This window comes from Bufo gargarizans, chromosome 5, assembly GCF_014858855.1.
Source record: "Bufo gargarizans isolate SCDJY-AF-19 chromosome 5, ASM1485885v1, whole genome shotgun sequence".
NCBI classification, from domain to species: Eukaryota; Metazoa; Chordata; class Amphibia; order Anura; family Bufonidae; genus Bufo; species Bufo gargarizans.
Genome location: NC_058084.1, coordinates 416025896 through 416042000, shown reverse-complemented (window position 1 = coordinate 416042000; position 16105 = coordinate 416025896). Strand labels below are relative to the sequence as shown.

Sequence of the window (16105 nt, the reverse complement as noted above, 5' to 3'; positions counted from 1 at the left end):
GGCCACTTTAAGTTCCCAGTCCGCCCCTGTTGGTAGGAATTGACACATCCCCTTTCTTGTTTAGCAGACCCAGCTCTGTACATTTTGTAGTGACTGCCTGATATTGCTGCCTGGTACTATTCATTGGAATGGGTCTGAGCTGCAGTGCCAGGCACAGCCACTACACCGTTATGGGGAAATGTCACTCACTAGGTTGGCCAGATTGCCCCTCAACAAACTGATGTTGAAGACCTATCCTGAAGAACATCCCTTTACGCAGCCACAACAAAATATTCTTATATTAAAGAAGCACTCCCACTAAAAAAAAATATTCTCTGACTTGTTAGAAGTGAAGGTAATCTTTTTACCAGTTAGAACCTCACTTCTGATCCTCAGCTGTGTCATGCGACCAACACTGATCTCTGACTGACACATGACAGGAAGTCAGTTACTTCTCTATTCATTCCTATGAGACAGACATTGAGACTACCATAGGAATACATAGATAAACTGGCTTCCTGTCCACACATAAGATGCTGTGTTATTTGGAGAGTTTGAGTGTTGGTCACATGACACAGCCGAGGATCAGAAGGGAGGTTATAACTCACAAATACAGACACGGGTAAGAAAATTACTTTCACTACAGTTTACATCGTGTACCTTTCTAACAGGTCAGAGAGTAAACATGTTAGTGGGTGTGCTACAGGTATTTAGTATAGGCTACAGCAATGCTCCTCAGCTGGTGACTTGAACCAAATGTGGCTACCCAGCTGGTGGCAACTACAGGTGCCACTGCACAAAAATGGTTGCATTGGTATCACTTTGGAACAGACAAAATTCACATGGTCCTTTCTGTCTCCTTTCTACACGACAAGCAAATAAATTCATCTTCTGGGACAGTGGGTATAGATATGAAAATGTTCCCTTTCTGTCCTTTTGTGGATTGCCAGGATTGTTGGTGTATAGCACAGATACAGCCATTTATTCCAAATTGCTCATGGTGGTTTCAGGCTTATTGGCCTTCATCAGTGCAAAGTATGGAAACTATGGTTCTATGAAAGTAGGGCTTCGACCACAATCCCAGCATGACAATTAATTTGTGGGGGTACGAGCTTCATTCCCTGCACAGTGTGCTAAGAGTGCTCAGGCCCTTCATTGGAAGCAATAGTAGGGTCCTGCCGGAAGTGAATAAAGGGTTTTAGTTGGCCAGTGCCCCTTTTCACAGACTCCTTTTTCTCCTTTCAGGCTCCTGTACAGTCTAGCTTTTAATGCAAGATTTTTAAGACATCTTTGGTACTTAATCTCTTCGATGACGACTAAGATGATTACAGGGTAAGCATGTGAACCAACTGTAATGTGTGTCTATTCAGATACATTCTGTAGCAGCAGAAGTTATCAATTTCCTTGTTTCGGCCGCATTCACACAACCGTATGTATTTTGCGGTCTGCAAACCTCAGATCTGCAAAATACAGATACTGTGCCTGTGCATCCCATAATTTCCACAGACCCATATTGGCAAAATGCCTATTCTTGTCCCCAAAAAATGGACCTGGAGATACGGATGCAGACAGCACACAGTGTGTTGTTTGCATTTTTGAGGCCCCACTGAAATGAATGGGTCCGCATCCTATCCGTAAAAAAAACGGTTGCGAGGCCTGATTCTTCACTTCCTGAATGTCTAATGATTTGAGGTTTGTTATTCCAGGTCAATGGTGCCACTCCTCCAGGTGATATCCAGAGGCTCTCCCATGTCGTTAGAGGACTCCAATCGGATCATCCCTCTGTTTTATCTTTTTAGCTCCCTCTTTAGTCATTCCCTGATTTCTATACATGATAATGAATTCTTTGGTGACCCCATAGAAGGTAAGAGAATTGACTTTTGCATTTTATCTCTTGCCCTTGTACAGGGAAAGCCACCATTTAGGCTACTTTCACACTAGCGTTTTTTGCTGGATCCGTCATGGAGCTGCAAAAATGCTTCCGTTACCATAATACAACTGCATGCATCTGTCATGAACGAATCCGGTTGTATCATGTCTTCTATAGCCATGACGGATCTGTCTTGAACTCCATTGAAAGTCAATGGAGGACGGATCCGTTTTCTATTGTGCCAGTTTGTGTCAGAGAAAACTGATCCGTCCCCATTGACTTACATTGTGTGCTGCAGGCAGCTTTTTGGTGTCCGCCTCCAGAGCAGAATGGAGACTGAATGGAGGCAAACTGATGCATTCTGAGCGAATCCTTTTCAGAATGCATTAGGGCAAAACTGATCCGTTTTGGACCGTTTTTGAGAGCCCTGTACGGATCTCACAAATGGAAAGCCAAAACGCGAGTGTGAATGGACCCTTATACTGATGAAGACGGTCCAATAAGATGGTGACCTCATTCTGAGTCTGTCTGACCATACATAGCCTCATTGGATGATGGATCAAGAATTGTGCAGGGGAGATAACCAATGATTGACATAACTTATTACCCCACGCCCAAATTTTCTAACACTGAGATTCCTTATCTTGCATGTCTAATAGGTACTTTAGAAACTGTCTGGTTTTCTCTACCCCTAACAAGGTTTGTATCGTATTAGAAAACCGTTTCTTCCAAAACAGTGCCTCCTCTGTCCTCAGGTTGTGTGTTGTATTGCAGCTTTGCTCCATTTACTTCAACGAAACTGCGCTAAACTACCACGATAGACACAGGCCATGGAGAGGTGTGATGCTGGTTCTGGAAGAAAGCAGACATATTTTTCTAATTTTGTATAACCCCTTTTTTTTTATAAAACAGTACTTGAAACTGGAAGTACCTGGTCATATCTATCTATATCCACGTGTACACAAACTATATTGTCCTTTAAAATGCCAGCAGGTTTTCAGTCCATTTACATTATGCTGTGGGGTTTACCTGTTGCGTTTAATCTTTACATTGCAAAGGTTGTAAGCAGCAAAAACCAGACCAATTTGGGTATATTTTTGCCATGGCTGATTTTTGGCCAGATCGGGCAGCAGAGAGCTGGTTAGACAGCATGATCTGCTGTCCAGAAATGATCATTTAGGTGCCTGCACCAACGACTGTTTCACTTTCTTGTTCATCGGGTGACTGGCTGCACCTTTAGACAGGCGGATTATCGGGATCGAACATTCATAGGAACGTTTATCCCCAATATTCTGCCCAACAATCGGTAAAACTTGCCCTTAGAGTGGGAGCTGCTCTTTGTTTTGCTTTACCACAGAAGGTGCCAGAATGTTTAGAGGATAATAGTTTTATGGACAGAGACAACCCCTGTAAAGATCTGGTTGGCTTTCCACCACTTTCCTGGCTTTAATGATAGTATAGAAGTTTGTTCCATCTGTTCCGTTTTGTGTCTGTCAAAGTGAGAGCGAATCCTGAAAGTTTTTTCTTTTTCCTAACAGTAGTTGGCCCAAGACAATCTTCAATGATGCCTTTCACATTAGAAGAGTTGGTCGTACTCTCGCGCTGTCTGAGAGATGCTTGTTTAGGAATCATCAAGCTGGCTTACCCCGAGACAAAACCAGAGGTGCGAGAAGAATACATGGCAGCGTTCCGAAGTGTTGGTGTCACCACGAACGTGGAGATGCAGCAGCGTATTCAAACTGAGCAGAAACGATGGATTCAGCTATTTAAGGTATTTCATGCTGGTTTTATTTTTCACGTCCGTTTCAGCATTGTTTTCTTTACACTTAGTCCATGCTGTGGTAGATTATAGGTTGTGTGAAACGTTTAGGCTCTGTTCAGACTAAGGTTTTCTTTGTGTTATTCTGTTATGTTGTTTTTATATATCATACGTTTCCATTAGTGCTCCTGGTTTTTGATGGAGATAGCTGGTTTAGAAAACCCCTTTATAAATAACTTGTTAGGGTCCCACATTCAAGAATCTCATCTATTAGCAAGAGAGAAGAGCAACTCCAAAGGCCAGTGGCTCTGGGGTATTTGGCACATCTGTGCAGTACATGGTCAGCCCATTGATTTCAGTAGGAACTGTGTAATGCTTTACTTCCCCTGGGGTGGGTGCTTTCTACTGGGTTCTTCTTCAGTTTACTACCTGATGCTGGATGGTCGAGCAGCAGGACAACTTTTGATCAGCTTCAGGGCAGCCTTCTATTAAAGAGGGATTGTCCAAAGCAGACGACTCCTTATGTGGTATAATTTATGTTATGTTACCTTCCCTTATAATCTATTCTCCATTTTTATCCATAATTCAATTATCAAAATGTTTTTTGGTTGGTCCACAAACATGTTTACATGGCAAACACCACGGAGCGCTTTGTACTTTGAAGTCTATCTTTGCAGCGCCTCCATAGTCTATACTGTACATGGATGTGAAAAGGCATTCAACGTGTCATTGTACATTTAGAATTTGGACCCCGAGTGCTGATCATGTATTACAGAGTCTTCTTTCAGCTTGAAGATCGTTTATTGAAAGTTTTCTTGTTGAACATGGCTTCTCAGCTGAAGGCACCATGTGATAGAGGAGAAGGAGGAGCTGAGCAGATTGATATATGGTTTTGTGGGAAACTTCAGTAAAACTTGTATTTCATTAATTAAAATTCCTGCTTATTCTGGGCTTTGAAATCAAGGTGGTCCTATCAGTGAGTGGCAGCCTTCCCTCTATGAGGAGGAGGTCCTATCAGTGAGTGGCAGCCTTCCCTCTATGAGGAGGAGGTCCTATCAGTGATTGACAGCCTTCCCTCTATGAGGAGGAGGTCCTATCAGTCATTGACAGCCTTCCCTCTAGGAGGAGGAGGTCCTATCAGTGAGTGGCAGCCTTCCCTCTATGAGGAGGAGGTCCTATCAGTGAGTGGCAGCCTTCCCTCTATGAGGAGGAGGTCCTATCAGTCATTGACAGCCTTCCCTCTAGGAGGAGGAGGTCCTATCAGTGAGTGGCAGCCTTCCCTCTATGAGGAGGAGGTCCTATCAGTGAGTGGCAGCCTTCCCTCTATGAGGAGGAGGTCCTATCAGTCATTGACAGCCTTCCCTCTAGGAGGAGGAGGTCCTATCAGTGAGTGGCAGCCTTCCCTCTATGAGGAGGAGGTCCTATCAGTGAGTGACAGCCGCGGAACGGAACAACAGATGCGGACAGCACACAGTGTGCTGTGTTCATCTTTTGTGGTGCCATTGAAATGAATTGGTCCACACCCGTTCCGCAAAACATACGGCTATCTGAATGAGCCCTTTCACTGAATCTTTTCTCATAAAACTATACATCCATCTCCTCAGTTCCTCCTGCTCTATAACATGCTGCCAGTGGTTTACTTTGCATTTTAATGGTGACAGATTCACTTTAAAAGGTTTTAAGTAGTTTTCAGTGTGTATCTCGGTCAGTCCCATTGCCTGTCTATAGGACTTGTGGAAATGGTCAAGCATTGTAGCATGGTCAAGCATACTCATAGACTTTGGAGCAGTAGTGCGTAATCTTGACCACCACGTTGTTGACAGTAGGATCAGCAGACCACCCGTTGTGGCATTCGAAGGAGGTCATAACTCTTTATGACTGGAATACTCCTTTAACTTATAGTGTTCATACATCAAAAAGTTTGCCCGGAAATGTCTACAAACGACATAAACTTGCAAAACTGCTGAAAGATGGTCAGATTGATTGATTATTTTCTGCCTTTTTGTGATGAGGAAGAAGCATTAACGTCTTAAAATTCAGCTTAATTAGTATCTCATCAGGACTTGTATAATGCTGGTGTTAATGGACCAAATGGAGGGCAAATTCCTATCGGTTGACACCAGAATAAATCTTCTGTGCTCTCTCTCTCTCGTTGGTTCTTCTTCTCTCTCTCCTCTGTGTCTCCCGTCTAATGGAACTCTAAGGGTATATTCAGAATTTCAGACGTTTCTGCAACTGTCCCATTCCTGCTGATGAGGCTTTTCGTCTCAGAGAGTTCTGCCACTCTTCTGCATGTGAGCGTACACTGGCACTCTCTTCTGCCTACTCTCTATGATGCTCTCTTCTTTCTTTCTCTCTCCATTGAAAAAGTTTTATATAGAACCCAGAATGGATCGGGTGCAGGAAAGCGCCAGTCATTGTCTTCTCCCAAGCAAACAGATCCCGTCAGCTAAAAAAAAAAAAACAGCTCATTAAAGAAGCAGGAGAAATGCATTTTCCAAATTGAATGCTAGATTTACTGTCCGTTTAATACCGGCGACCTCTCGCACAGTAATGTTCGGCTTGAGTCATCAGCTGTCCCTCCAGGTCTTTTATCACTGCTTTTGTCAAGCTATCTATTTAATTGAAAGAAGTTAATTGAATGAAAATGATCAACTAAGCTTGTATTAATATTGCTAATGGAACTTTCTTCTTGGCCATGTTTGGAGGAAGATGTCACGCTAGACTTTAAGAAGGACCCATTAATGCGTGCACTTAACCTGATGGGCTAATTAAGCGATGCTTATTCATTCTACAAGCCTACAATAGCCTCCATCCAGCCCATTCGGCCTGATTTTACAACACATTTCACTTACAAGCATGGGCCTGATGAACATTAACTGAATTGAGCCTAAATGATAATGTTTTCATAAGGGGGAATACAGCGTTAATGTGTCATGATACGCTCCCGTTTTCCGGCTACTGGGCCGATTGAGTCCCACTTAGAGGTTTTAAATAGGAGCAAATAATTTGCTGATGTTCTAGAAAAGCACACGCTGGCAGATTCATCTCACATCGGAGCCTGCAGTTTTCTTATCGTTGATCCTTTATTGTGTAAGGTTCAACTTTTTTTTACAGATCTTGGCCTGCAGGCTTTTTTACCACACCATCCAGTATCATTCCCCGGCATTTTGTTGAACATTCTTTTTCCTGTTAACTTCAGTAGTGATATTAAAGAGGGATCTGTCAGCAGTTTTATGCTGCTAGGTTCTAACGGCTCCTGCCTATGCCAACGAGTCCTGATATTCATGAGGTCCTAGTTCTCTCCTCCCCCTGCCACTGATTGGACAGCCTTTTTTCCAGCTGAATCAGCAGCAGGGGGGCGGAGAAAGCCAGGAGCTCATGAATATTCAGGACTCATTTGCATGTGCTGGAGATGTTCAATACAAGATTTTAGTAAAAGTGCTGTATCAAATAAAGGAAGTGGCCCCGCATTTGGCTAAGTGGATGTGCCACTATTTAGGACACCATAAACCTGGTGATAGATGACCTCCTTTAAAGGGGATTTCTGAGACTTTTCTGAGGCCCCACGCCGATCAGCAGTTTTATACGGCACCGGCGTTTACACTAGCGCCGCGGCCTTTTTTTCTGCTCACCAAGCATATCGCCGTCCATTGTACAGAGGTTGTGCTTGGCAGCGGAGCTCCACCTAGGCCATGCAACCAATGAAAGTGAGATTACATGGCCTAGGCCTGTGGTGGCTAACCTCCAGCACTACAGCCTTTGTGAAACTACAATTCCCAGCAGGCTCCATTCATTTTTATGAGTGTTCTAGAAGAGCAACAAAGGCATGCTGGGAGTTGTAGTTTCACAACAGCTGGAGTGCCAGAGGTTACCCACCACTGGCCTAGACTATGCTGCGACAAGGCTTGTGCCTTCTCAAACAGCTGATTGGCAGGAGTCATGGGTGTAAGACCCCCACAGATCAGATACTGATGACCAATTCCAGAGAATAGGTCTACAGTAGAAAAGTCTCGGAAAACCCCTTTAAAGACGTTGAGGGGGCATTTACTGATGACTTTACGCCACAATAGTGCGCACTAATTTACACCTTTTGAAGCTTCTCGCCACTTTTCTAAAGTGCTGATAAAATGGCCAGTTGGATTTACCAGGCATCCACCTCTTAATTAATCAGTCACATCTCACTCCAGCGCGCAGGGATCAAGACTGGCGTATGGGAGATCCAGTCTTCATAAATGTCCTTCGTTGACTCAAGTAGAACCTGACCAGGCAGTCAGGCGATCGCTTTGAATCCTGCTTTCTCATTCCGACGATCAGCAGTTGAGGAGGTTGTGCAACGATTTATATTGATGACTTATCCTCAGGATCTGATCAGCGGGGGTCTGACACTCTGCACCCCCAGTCAATCAGTTGTTTGAAGAGGAGGGGGCACTGATCGGTGTCAGGACCCCCGCCGATCAGATACTAATGACATATCCTGAGGATATAAATCACTGCACAACCGCTTTAACTCCAAGCCTTGTCTAATCATGCATTTCAGATCGCCCCTTCCCCCATTATATACATATGTTGTATAAAAAGATAACCTCATTAATGTTTGAAACGTATGCCGTTTTTGCTGCAGAAGCGGATCCAGCAGGAACGAGAAGTATAAGTTCTTCCTTTATATTTCCTGTTCCCTTTAATCCATTTATGGCTTTGCCTCATAAAAACTGCCATAAAAGCACATGTGTGATTCCAGCCATAGTGCCCATCTTTAGAGGTTATCGATTCCACTGAGAGCAGGGAAATGTTAGGTAGGCCGGGCACATCAGACAGCTGTCAACCCCACCGCTGTTCCATCCCCCCTTCATCCACATGCACACTTGGCCCTGCTCAGCGTGCATGTGTTCTCAATAGGGAAAGGGGAGTGAGCCACTACCAAACACCTCTGGAAGCCGTTCTTATCTCTTGAAAGCAAAAGGATCGGGCATGTTGAAAACCAAAATGCCCAACACTTCTTAACCCCCAATGTCTGTCATCAGTTGGAACACTCTCATAAAGATTAGCTGCCATTCTGGCCGACAATAATGTGTGTGGCAGCTTTATGTGTGTTAAAATGTCAATTTATGTTTAAAATGTTGCACTGTGTGGTTTCTGCAGGTGATTACCAACTTGGTAAAGATGTTAAAGTCTCGGGATACCAGAAGACACTTTTGTCCGCTCAATCATTGGCTGTCCGAACAAGAGAATATTAAAGCTGATAAGGTAAGTCTCCGCTTTATATGTATCGTCGTAGCTGTAAAATGCGAACAATGTCCACAGGCACCTGATGTCTACACTGCCAGGGACAGTACCTGTATGATGGACTGTGTTGTGGGTGTTTAAGAAGACTGATTTATCCTTCTCATAAATATAAATATATATATATATATATATATATATATTTTTTTTTTTAATCTATAGAGGACCATTGAAAAGCTTTTCAATCATTAGGTCTTGTTCACATTTGCATTGACTTTTCCCTTATTCTGATATGTCAGAGGAACAGAAAAACAGCACACAAAAAAATAATGGATCCGTTAAAAGTATTGAATGGTAGATGCAAACAGGACACTTTCCATTTCTATTTGTCATCCTTTGACTGTAATATAAAAAAACGGAACGCTCCGTTCTGTCATGTATCCGTTATTTTTGACAGGGGAAAAAGATTGCAGACAGGACTTTTCCTTCTGCCAAAAATAGCGGAAAGCTAATGGAGTAGACACAGATATAGTAGAGCATAACTGATGCTCAAAAGCATTCATCTAATCAGTTGCCAAACACCTGTTGGCTCTACCCCGTCCGGGTGGTTGGCATATGTCTCTGCATGCAGAGATCACAGCTAGAAACTAATTGTGAAGCTGCAGGAGCGGGGAGCTGGCTGTCAGTGACAGCAGTGCCCCCATAGAGGGCTTTCCCTTCACTCTGTACAAGGGGCTCAGAAAGCGGCAATGCCACTTCCTGCTCCGCTCTCAGCAGTCATGTGGTTGCTGAGGACCGGGAGTCTGCAGAGCTGGCCTCGGTCTTAGCAGACCCAGATCAGCTATGCAGTGAGGTTGTAAAATGATTTACCTTGTAGAAGCTCTCTGGGAGCTCTGTTCTGTTCCCCTTATAAGTAGGGCTTATATGTCAGCCCTAGGTACAGCAGAAATCAGCAAAAATGAAAACGTAAAAATAAAATGTAAAGGTAAATGTCCCCCCAAAATGTTTTGTATGACTTTATCAGGGGGCAGAAAGTGTAAAACAAAAAAAACACCACTCTGCAATGCAGCCCTGCCACTAGCCAACATAACCCCCTACATCCCATATATCAAAATTACTGTTATGGAAAAAAAAAATAATAATCTTGTTGTACATTGGGCTATTAACAAAAAATTTTGAAAAACAGACTATTTCCCCCCCTTTTTTGTTACATATACCTGGTTATAAAAAAAATACTCAAATAAAAATGACCTAAAAAAACAAGAAAAAAAGCTATGGCTTTCACAGACATATGTACTAAAAAAAACAAAAAAATGAGCCCAGTCAGGAAGGAGGATAATGGCCCGGTCTTGAACTGGTTAAACAGGTGGGATTTTAAAAGGAACCTGTCATCCACTTTATGCTGACCGTGCTGAGGGCAGATTTCAGCGGTGTGTCACTCATCAGCTAAAAGTCAGTGGTTGCGAGAGAACCAGCATCATAATCATCACAGCCCAGGCCTGAAAAGAGTCAAATCTACCTGAGAAGAGTCATGGTTATTCCTAATCTCCTGCTCTCTCCGCCCACCTGCTGATGATTGGCAGTTCTCTCCTAGAGTTAAAGGGAGAAAACTAGGTAGAAGACTGTCAGTCATCAGCAGGTGGACGGGAGAGCAAGAATTTATGAATAACCAGGACTCTTATCAGATGGCCGGGACTCTTTTCAAGGCCTGTGCTGCAATAATTATGATGCTGGTTCTCGGCAACCACTGACTTTTAGCTGATGAGTGACACACCGCTGACATCTGCCCTCAGTACGGTCAGCATAAAGGTTCCCTTTAAACAAACTTTTTTTTTTTTTTTCTGTTCCTCTTCATTGAGCAGAATAACGGAAAAGACTATGCGGGTGTGCACAAGCCCTCTAGAGGTAAATCCTCTCCTGACCTCTAGAATAAAAATTTTCACATTTGGCATTTTTAATAAGAAGAAAAACCCTGTGAAAAACTGATATACTAAGTGGGGGAGATTTATCAAAACCGGTGGTAAGGAATACTGGATTTGTTGCCTACAGCAACCCATCAGATTCCACCTTTCATTATTTATTTTTTTACCAGTTTTGATAAATGTACCCGATTGTGTTAGGCCTAGTGCGCAGGACCTTAGGGACCGAGAATGAGACATTGATTCAAAGAACACTAAAAATAATCTCTGCCTCACGCACTGTTCCCTAAGGCAATACACTAGGCATATCATAGTATGTCCGTTTTGCTTGGAGCATTTCTTAGACTTTAAGGGTGCCTTCACACATGGCGGAGTTTGTGGCAGATAACTGAAAATCAGTTCCATTCATTTGAATGGGGCAGCACGCACATGGACTTCTGCAAGCTCCAGGAACTGATGGAACCGATTTTTAGTCGCTGAATTTTCTGCCACAAAGTCTGCCCCATGTGAAGGACCCTAAGAAAAAAGCCTTCCAAAAGAAGATTTTAGTCATTTTGTTTCACGTAGAAATTCTTCTTCAGTTTATTCCGGAATCTCTGTGAAATAATAGAAGTACTAATAGAGTAGTATTTTAAAGGGAACCTGTCACCTAGAAAGCGCATTAAACCGCCAACAGTACCTTATTGCAGTCTGTGGCATGATTATAAAGTTGTCTGTCTTTTCTGTACAATGCGCCAAAAGTCTGAAAAAAAATACTTTTATTCCCCTTGTCTGTAAACAATAGTCTTGAAGTCGAGGTGGTAGCAGTTTTCTAAACCCGAAGTCAAGTGGGCCCCACCCCCTTTCCTGCCCCTTAGCGTTTGATTGATAGGATGTCACAATTCCTTCACTGCCGTACACTCAAACGTAGTCTTGTGCGAGTGCCTGAGCATGGAGCCTCCGAAAACTACCTCACAGCAGAAGGGGAACTGGAATTGTGGGGGCACGGCGCATGCGCAAGACTACGTTCAAGCATCCATTAGTGAAGGAACTGGAAATCACATCAGTCGAATGGGGGCAGGGCACGATTGACTTGGTGTGAGAAAATCGCTGTCCCCTTTGTTCTGTATACATTTGCAGATTTCTTAAAACATTAACCTGGCCACCTACACATGTACACAGCCCTTTGAAATGAATGGGTCCGTTCACATCACGCATTGCACCCGCGCGGAATACTCGATCGTGTGAAAGGGGCCCTATAGTGGTGAGAGGCTGCTCATTATCTATCTTTTCTTTATTAGGTAACACAGCTTTATGTACCGTCTGCAAGACACGTATGGAGGTACCGGAGAATGGGGAGGATAGGACCTCTACAATCCACTTTAGATGGTAATTACACTGACCTACTGGCAAGACTCTCATAGACCAGGGCAGATGGCCTGCTGCCTTTTGGGAGTCATAATTATTTTAGAGATTCTGCCAAAACTTAACTCCTTGTTATGCTGACCTTACCACCAGTACCGATGGTACTTGCAACCTCTAGACAGAGCGTGTCAGCCTGAGTGCCCAGGCCAGAAGATGCAGGGCTCCAGATGGCGACCAAAATGGTCACAAATGCGACCTAGAATTGCTAAATGGCGACAAGACTTTGTAGTCTTGTCACCATTTGCGCCTAGACCTCTGCCGTTTTCACATTACTGACAGCGCGTGCCATGTTCTTCTCAACAGCACAGGGGAGAAGGAGGCAGTCCCTCCCCCCTGTACTGCTGCTGCCGCTGCCACCAATGGGCTGATAGCAGGGAGGAGGAAGGGCTATGGCTACTGCGCCACCAATGAATATCGTTTATGCTTAATACAAACGCAGGCTGCGCTGCGGGTGCCGGACATATCCCATACCCGGCACCCAGCCTCTATGACGGCGCACTGCGAATCCGCCGCTATTAACCCCCCAGGTGCGGCATCTGAGGGGTTAATAGCGGCGGATCGTAGTGCGCAGTCATAGAGGCTGGGTGCCGGGTATGCGATATGTCCGGCACCCGCAGCACAGCCTGCGTTTGTATTAAGCATAAACGATATTTATTGGTGGTGCAGTGCACTGAACACCCCCAACCCCAGTATTATAAAGTAAAATCATTGGTGGCGCAGTGCGCCCCCAACCTCCCCTGATCGGTTACCATGGCAGCCAGGACGCTTTTAAAGGCTGGCTCCCTGCTGCTGTGTGCACAAGGCACAGAGCAGCAGGGAGAGTGTGACGTCCTATTCACCCTGATAGAGCTCTATCAGGGTGAATAGGACAAGGGATTAAAGATCCCAGGTTCTAGCCCCTAAGGGGGGAAATAGGTATTAAAAAAAAAAGTGTAAAAAAAACAAAGAAACACTAAATCACCCCCTTGCCCAATGTTACATATGTATTTTTTTTTATGGTTTATATATTTTATATCGCCACGCCCGTGCGGTGAACGCCGTAACAGAAAAAAAAAAAAAAAAATTGCAATTTGACATTTTTTTAGCACCTTGCAAACCAATAAAAATTAGGTTAGGACTGTTCTATTATGGTCCAGACGTTCCATAAAATGTGGAATGCACATGGCTTTTTGAGTGTTTTGTTTTTTTCTCGTGGTATCGAGTATCACAATACTTTTTTATGGTATCGAAATCGAAAAAAAAAAATATGTTTTATTATACCGTAATTATATGTATTTTAAGTTTGGCGACTAAAATTTTTGTTTGGCTCCTAAATTTTTTAGGTTAGGAGCCAATGGCTCCTTGATATTTTTTTTTAGTCTGGAGCCCTGAGATTCATATCATCCGGGATTGTTTTATATAGGGCACTTAGTACTGATACAGTGGTGGAACTTTGCAGGTCTTCTCTACTGTTCGGGCCATGAGAAAGTATAGCCCCACACCGCTTCACCATATAATCGTCTGTTCTATTTTACCTACCACAAAGAAATATCCTTTATCCTTTACATTCACACGACTGTATGTATTCTGCTTCCACAAAACGTGGATTCACAAACTACGGATGACGACTGTGTGATGCCCATGTTGCATCTGTTTTTTGGCGGACCCATTGACTTCAATACAGATACAGAAAGCACACAAAAGACAACACACACCGACGCCATACGCATTTTGTGTACTGCAAAATACATACAGTCATGTGAATGCCCCCTAACATTGTGCCAGCCACATATTGGTGTCTATATATTAGTTGCAGTCACAGTTGCTGGAAGGTGAACCTCTGCCTCAGTCTCAAGTCTTTTGCAGCCTTTACCAGGTTTTCTTCCAGGATTGCCCTCTATCCATCTTTCCATCAACTCTGACCAGCTTCCCTGTCCCTGCTGAAGAAAGGCATCCCCACAGCATGATGCCGCCAGGGCCGGCGCTTCCATAGAGGCAAGGAGGGCAATTGCCCCCGGGCCCCCGAGTCCTTAGGGGCCCCCCGCGCCGGCCCGCAACTAACTTTAGGCAGGGCCGGCGCTTCCATAGAGGCAAGGGGGGCTCTCTCCCTCCCCCTGTGCTGCTGCTGCCGCCGCCTCCGCCAATAAGAAGAGGGATGGGAGGAGGAGGGGAGGGGCTGTGGCCACTGCGCCACCAATGAAGAAAACTGACCTGTAATACAAATACTGGAGGCGGGTGCCAGAATCAAATAGCCGGCACCCGACCTCTATGACAGGGAGCGGCACCTGAGGGGTTAACTGCCGCTGATCGCAGCCCCTTATCATAGAGGTCGGGTGCCGGCTATTTCATTCCGGCACCCGCCTCCTGTATTTGTATTAACATTGAGTGCACCCCCTCCCCCCCCCCAGTATAATAAACATTGGAGGAGCAGTGGGAAGTGCCAATGAGGGTTAAAAAAAAAAAATATTAACTCACCTCCTCCAATTGATCGCGCAGCTGCCGGTCTTCTGTTCTTTCTTCAGGACCTGTGGTGACGTCACTGAGCTAATCACATGGTCCATTACCATGGTGATGGATCATATGATGTACCATGTGATGACCACAGTGATGTCACCACAGGTCCTTTGACAGGTCCTAAAGAAAGAACAGGAGACCGGCAGCTGCGCGATCAATTGGAGGAGGTGAGTTAATTTTTTTTTTTAACCCTCATTGGCACTGCCCACTGCACCACCAATGTTTATTCTACTGGGGGGGGGGGGGGGTGCACTCAATGTTTGATATACTGGGGGGGGGGGCGCTCTCAATGTTTGATATACTGGGGGGGGGGGCGCTCTCAATGTTTGATATACTGGGGGGGGTGCTCTCAATGTTTGATATACTGGGGGGGGGGGCGCTCTCAATGTTTGATATACTGGGGGGGGTGCTCTCAATGTTGATATACTGGGGGGGCCGCGCTCAATGTTTGATATACTGGGGGCGGGGGCTCTCAATGTTTATTATACTGGGGGGGGCGCTCTCCTCAATGTTTATTATACTGGGGGGGGGCGCACTCAATGTTTGATATACTGGGGGGGGCGCTCTCAATGTTTGATATACTGGGGGGGGTGCTCTCAATGTTTGATATACTGGGGGGGGGCTCTCAATGTTTATTATACTGGGGGGGCGCTCTCAATGTTTATTATACTGGGGGGGCGCACTCAATGTTTGATATACTGGGGGGGCGCTCTCAATGTTTGATATACTGGGGGGGGGCGCTCTCAATGTTTATTATACTGGGGGGGCGCTCTCAATGTTTATTATACTGGGGGGGGGCGCTCTCAATGTTTATTATACGGGGGGGCGCATTCAATGTTTATTATACGGGGGGCGCACATTCAATGTTTATTATACTGGGGGGCGCACTCAATGTTTATTATACTGGGGGGCGCACTCAATGTTTATTATACTGGGGGGGGGCGCACTCAATGTTTATTATACTGGGGGGCGCACTCAATGTTTATTATACTGGGGGGGGGGTGCTCTCAATGTTTATTATACTGGGGGGCGCTCTCAATGTTTATTATACTGGGGGGGCGCTCTCAATGTTTATTATAGTGGGGTGTATATAATGTTTATTATATTGACCTTCTACTTAGCATTCTGTATTAAAGAATGCTATTATTTTCCCTTATAACCATGTTATAAGGGAAAATAACACAGTGAATAGACTTTCATCTTAGCAACCAAGCGTGAAAATTGCACCGCATCCGAACTTGCTTGCGGATACAATGCGATTTTCATGCAGCCCCATTAACTTCTATGGGGCCTGCGTTGCATGAAAACGCACAACATAGAGCATGTTGCGATTTTCACGCAACGCACAAGTGATGCGTGAAAATCACCGCTCATTTGCACAGCCCCATAGAAGTAAATGGGTCCGTATTCAGTGCGGGTGCAATGCGTTCACCTCACGCATTGCACCCGCGCAGAAAT

General features: G+C 44.6%; 1 protein-coding gene across 1 annotated transcript in view; it reads left to right on the top strand.

The window, feature by feature from the left end:
* LOC122938715 (ubiquitin-protein ligase E3C-like) overlaps window positions 1-16105 on the top strand; it is a 163438-nt gene that overhangs the window by 70698 nt on the left and 76635 nt on the right. Inside the window, 5 exon segments of the mRNA XM_044294414.1 lie at window positions 1225-1311; window positions 1686-1843; window positions 3388-3620; window positions 8751-8855; window positions 12031-12118. Of these exon segments, the coding sequence (XP_044150349.1) occupies window positions 1225-1311; window positions 1686-1843; window positions 3388-3620; window positions 8751-8855; window positions 12031-12118 (671 nt within the window).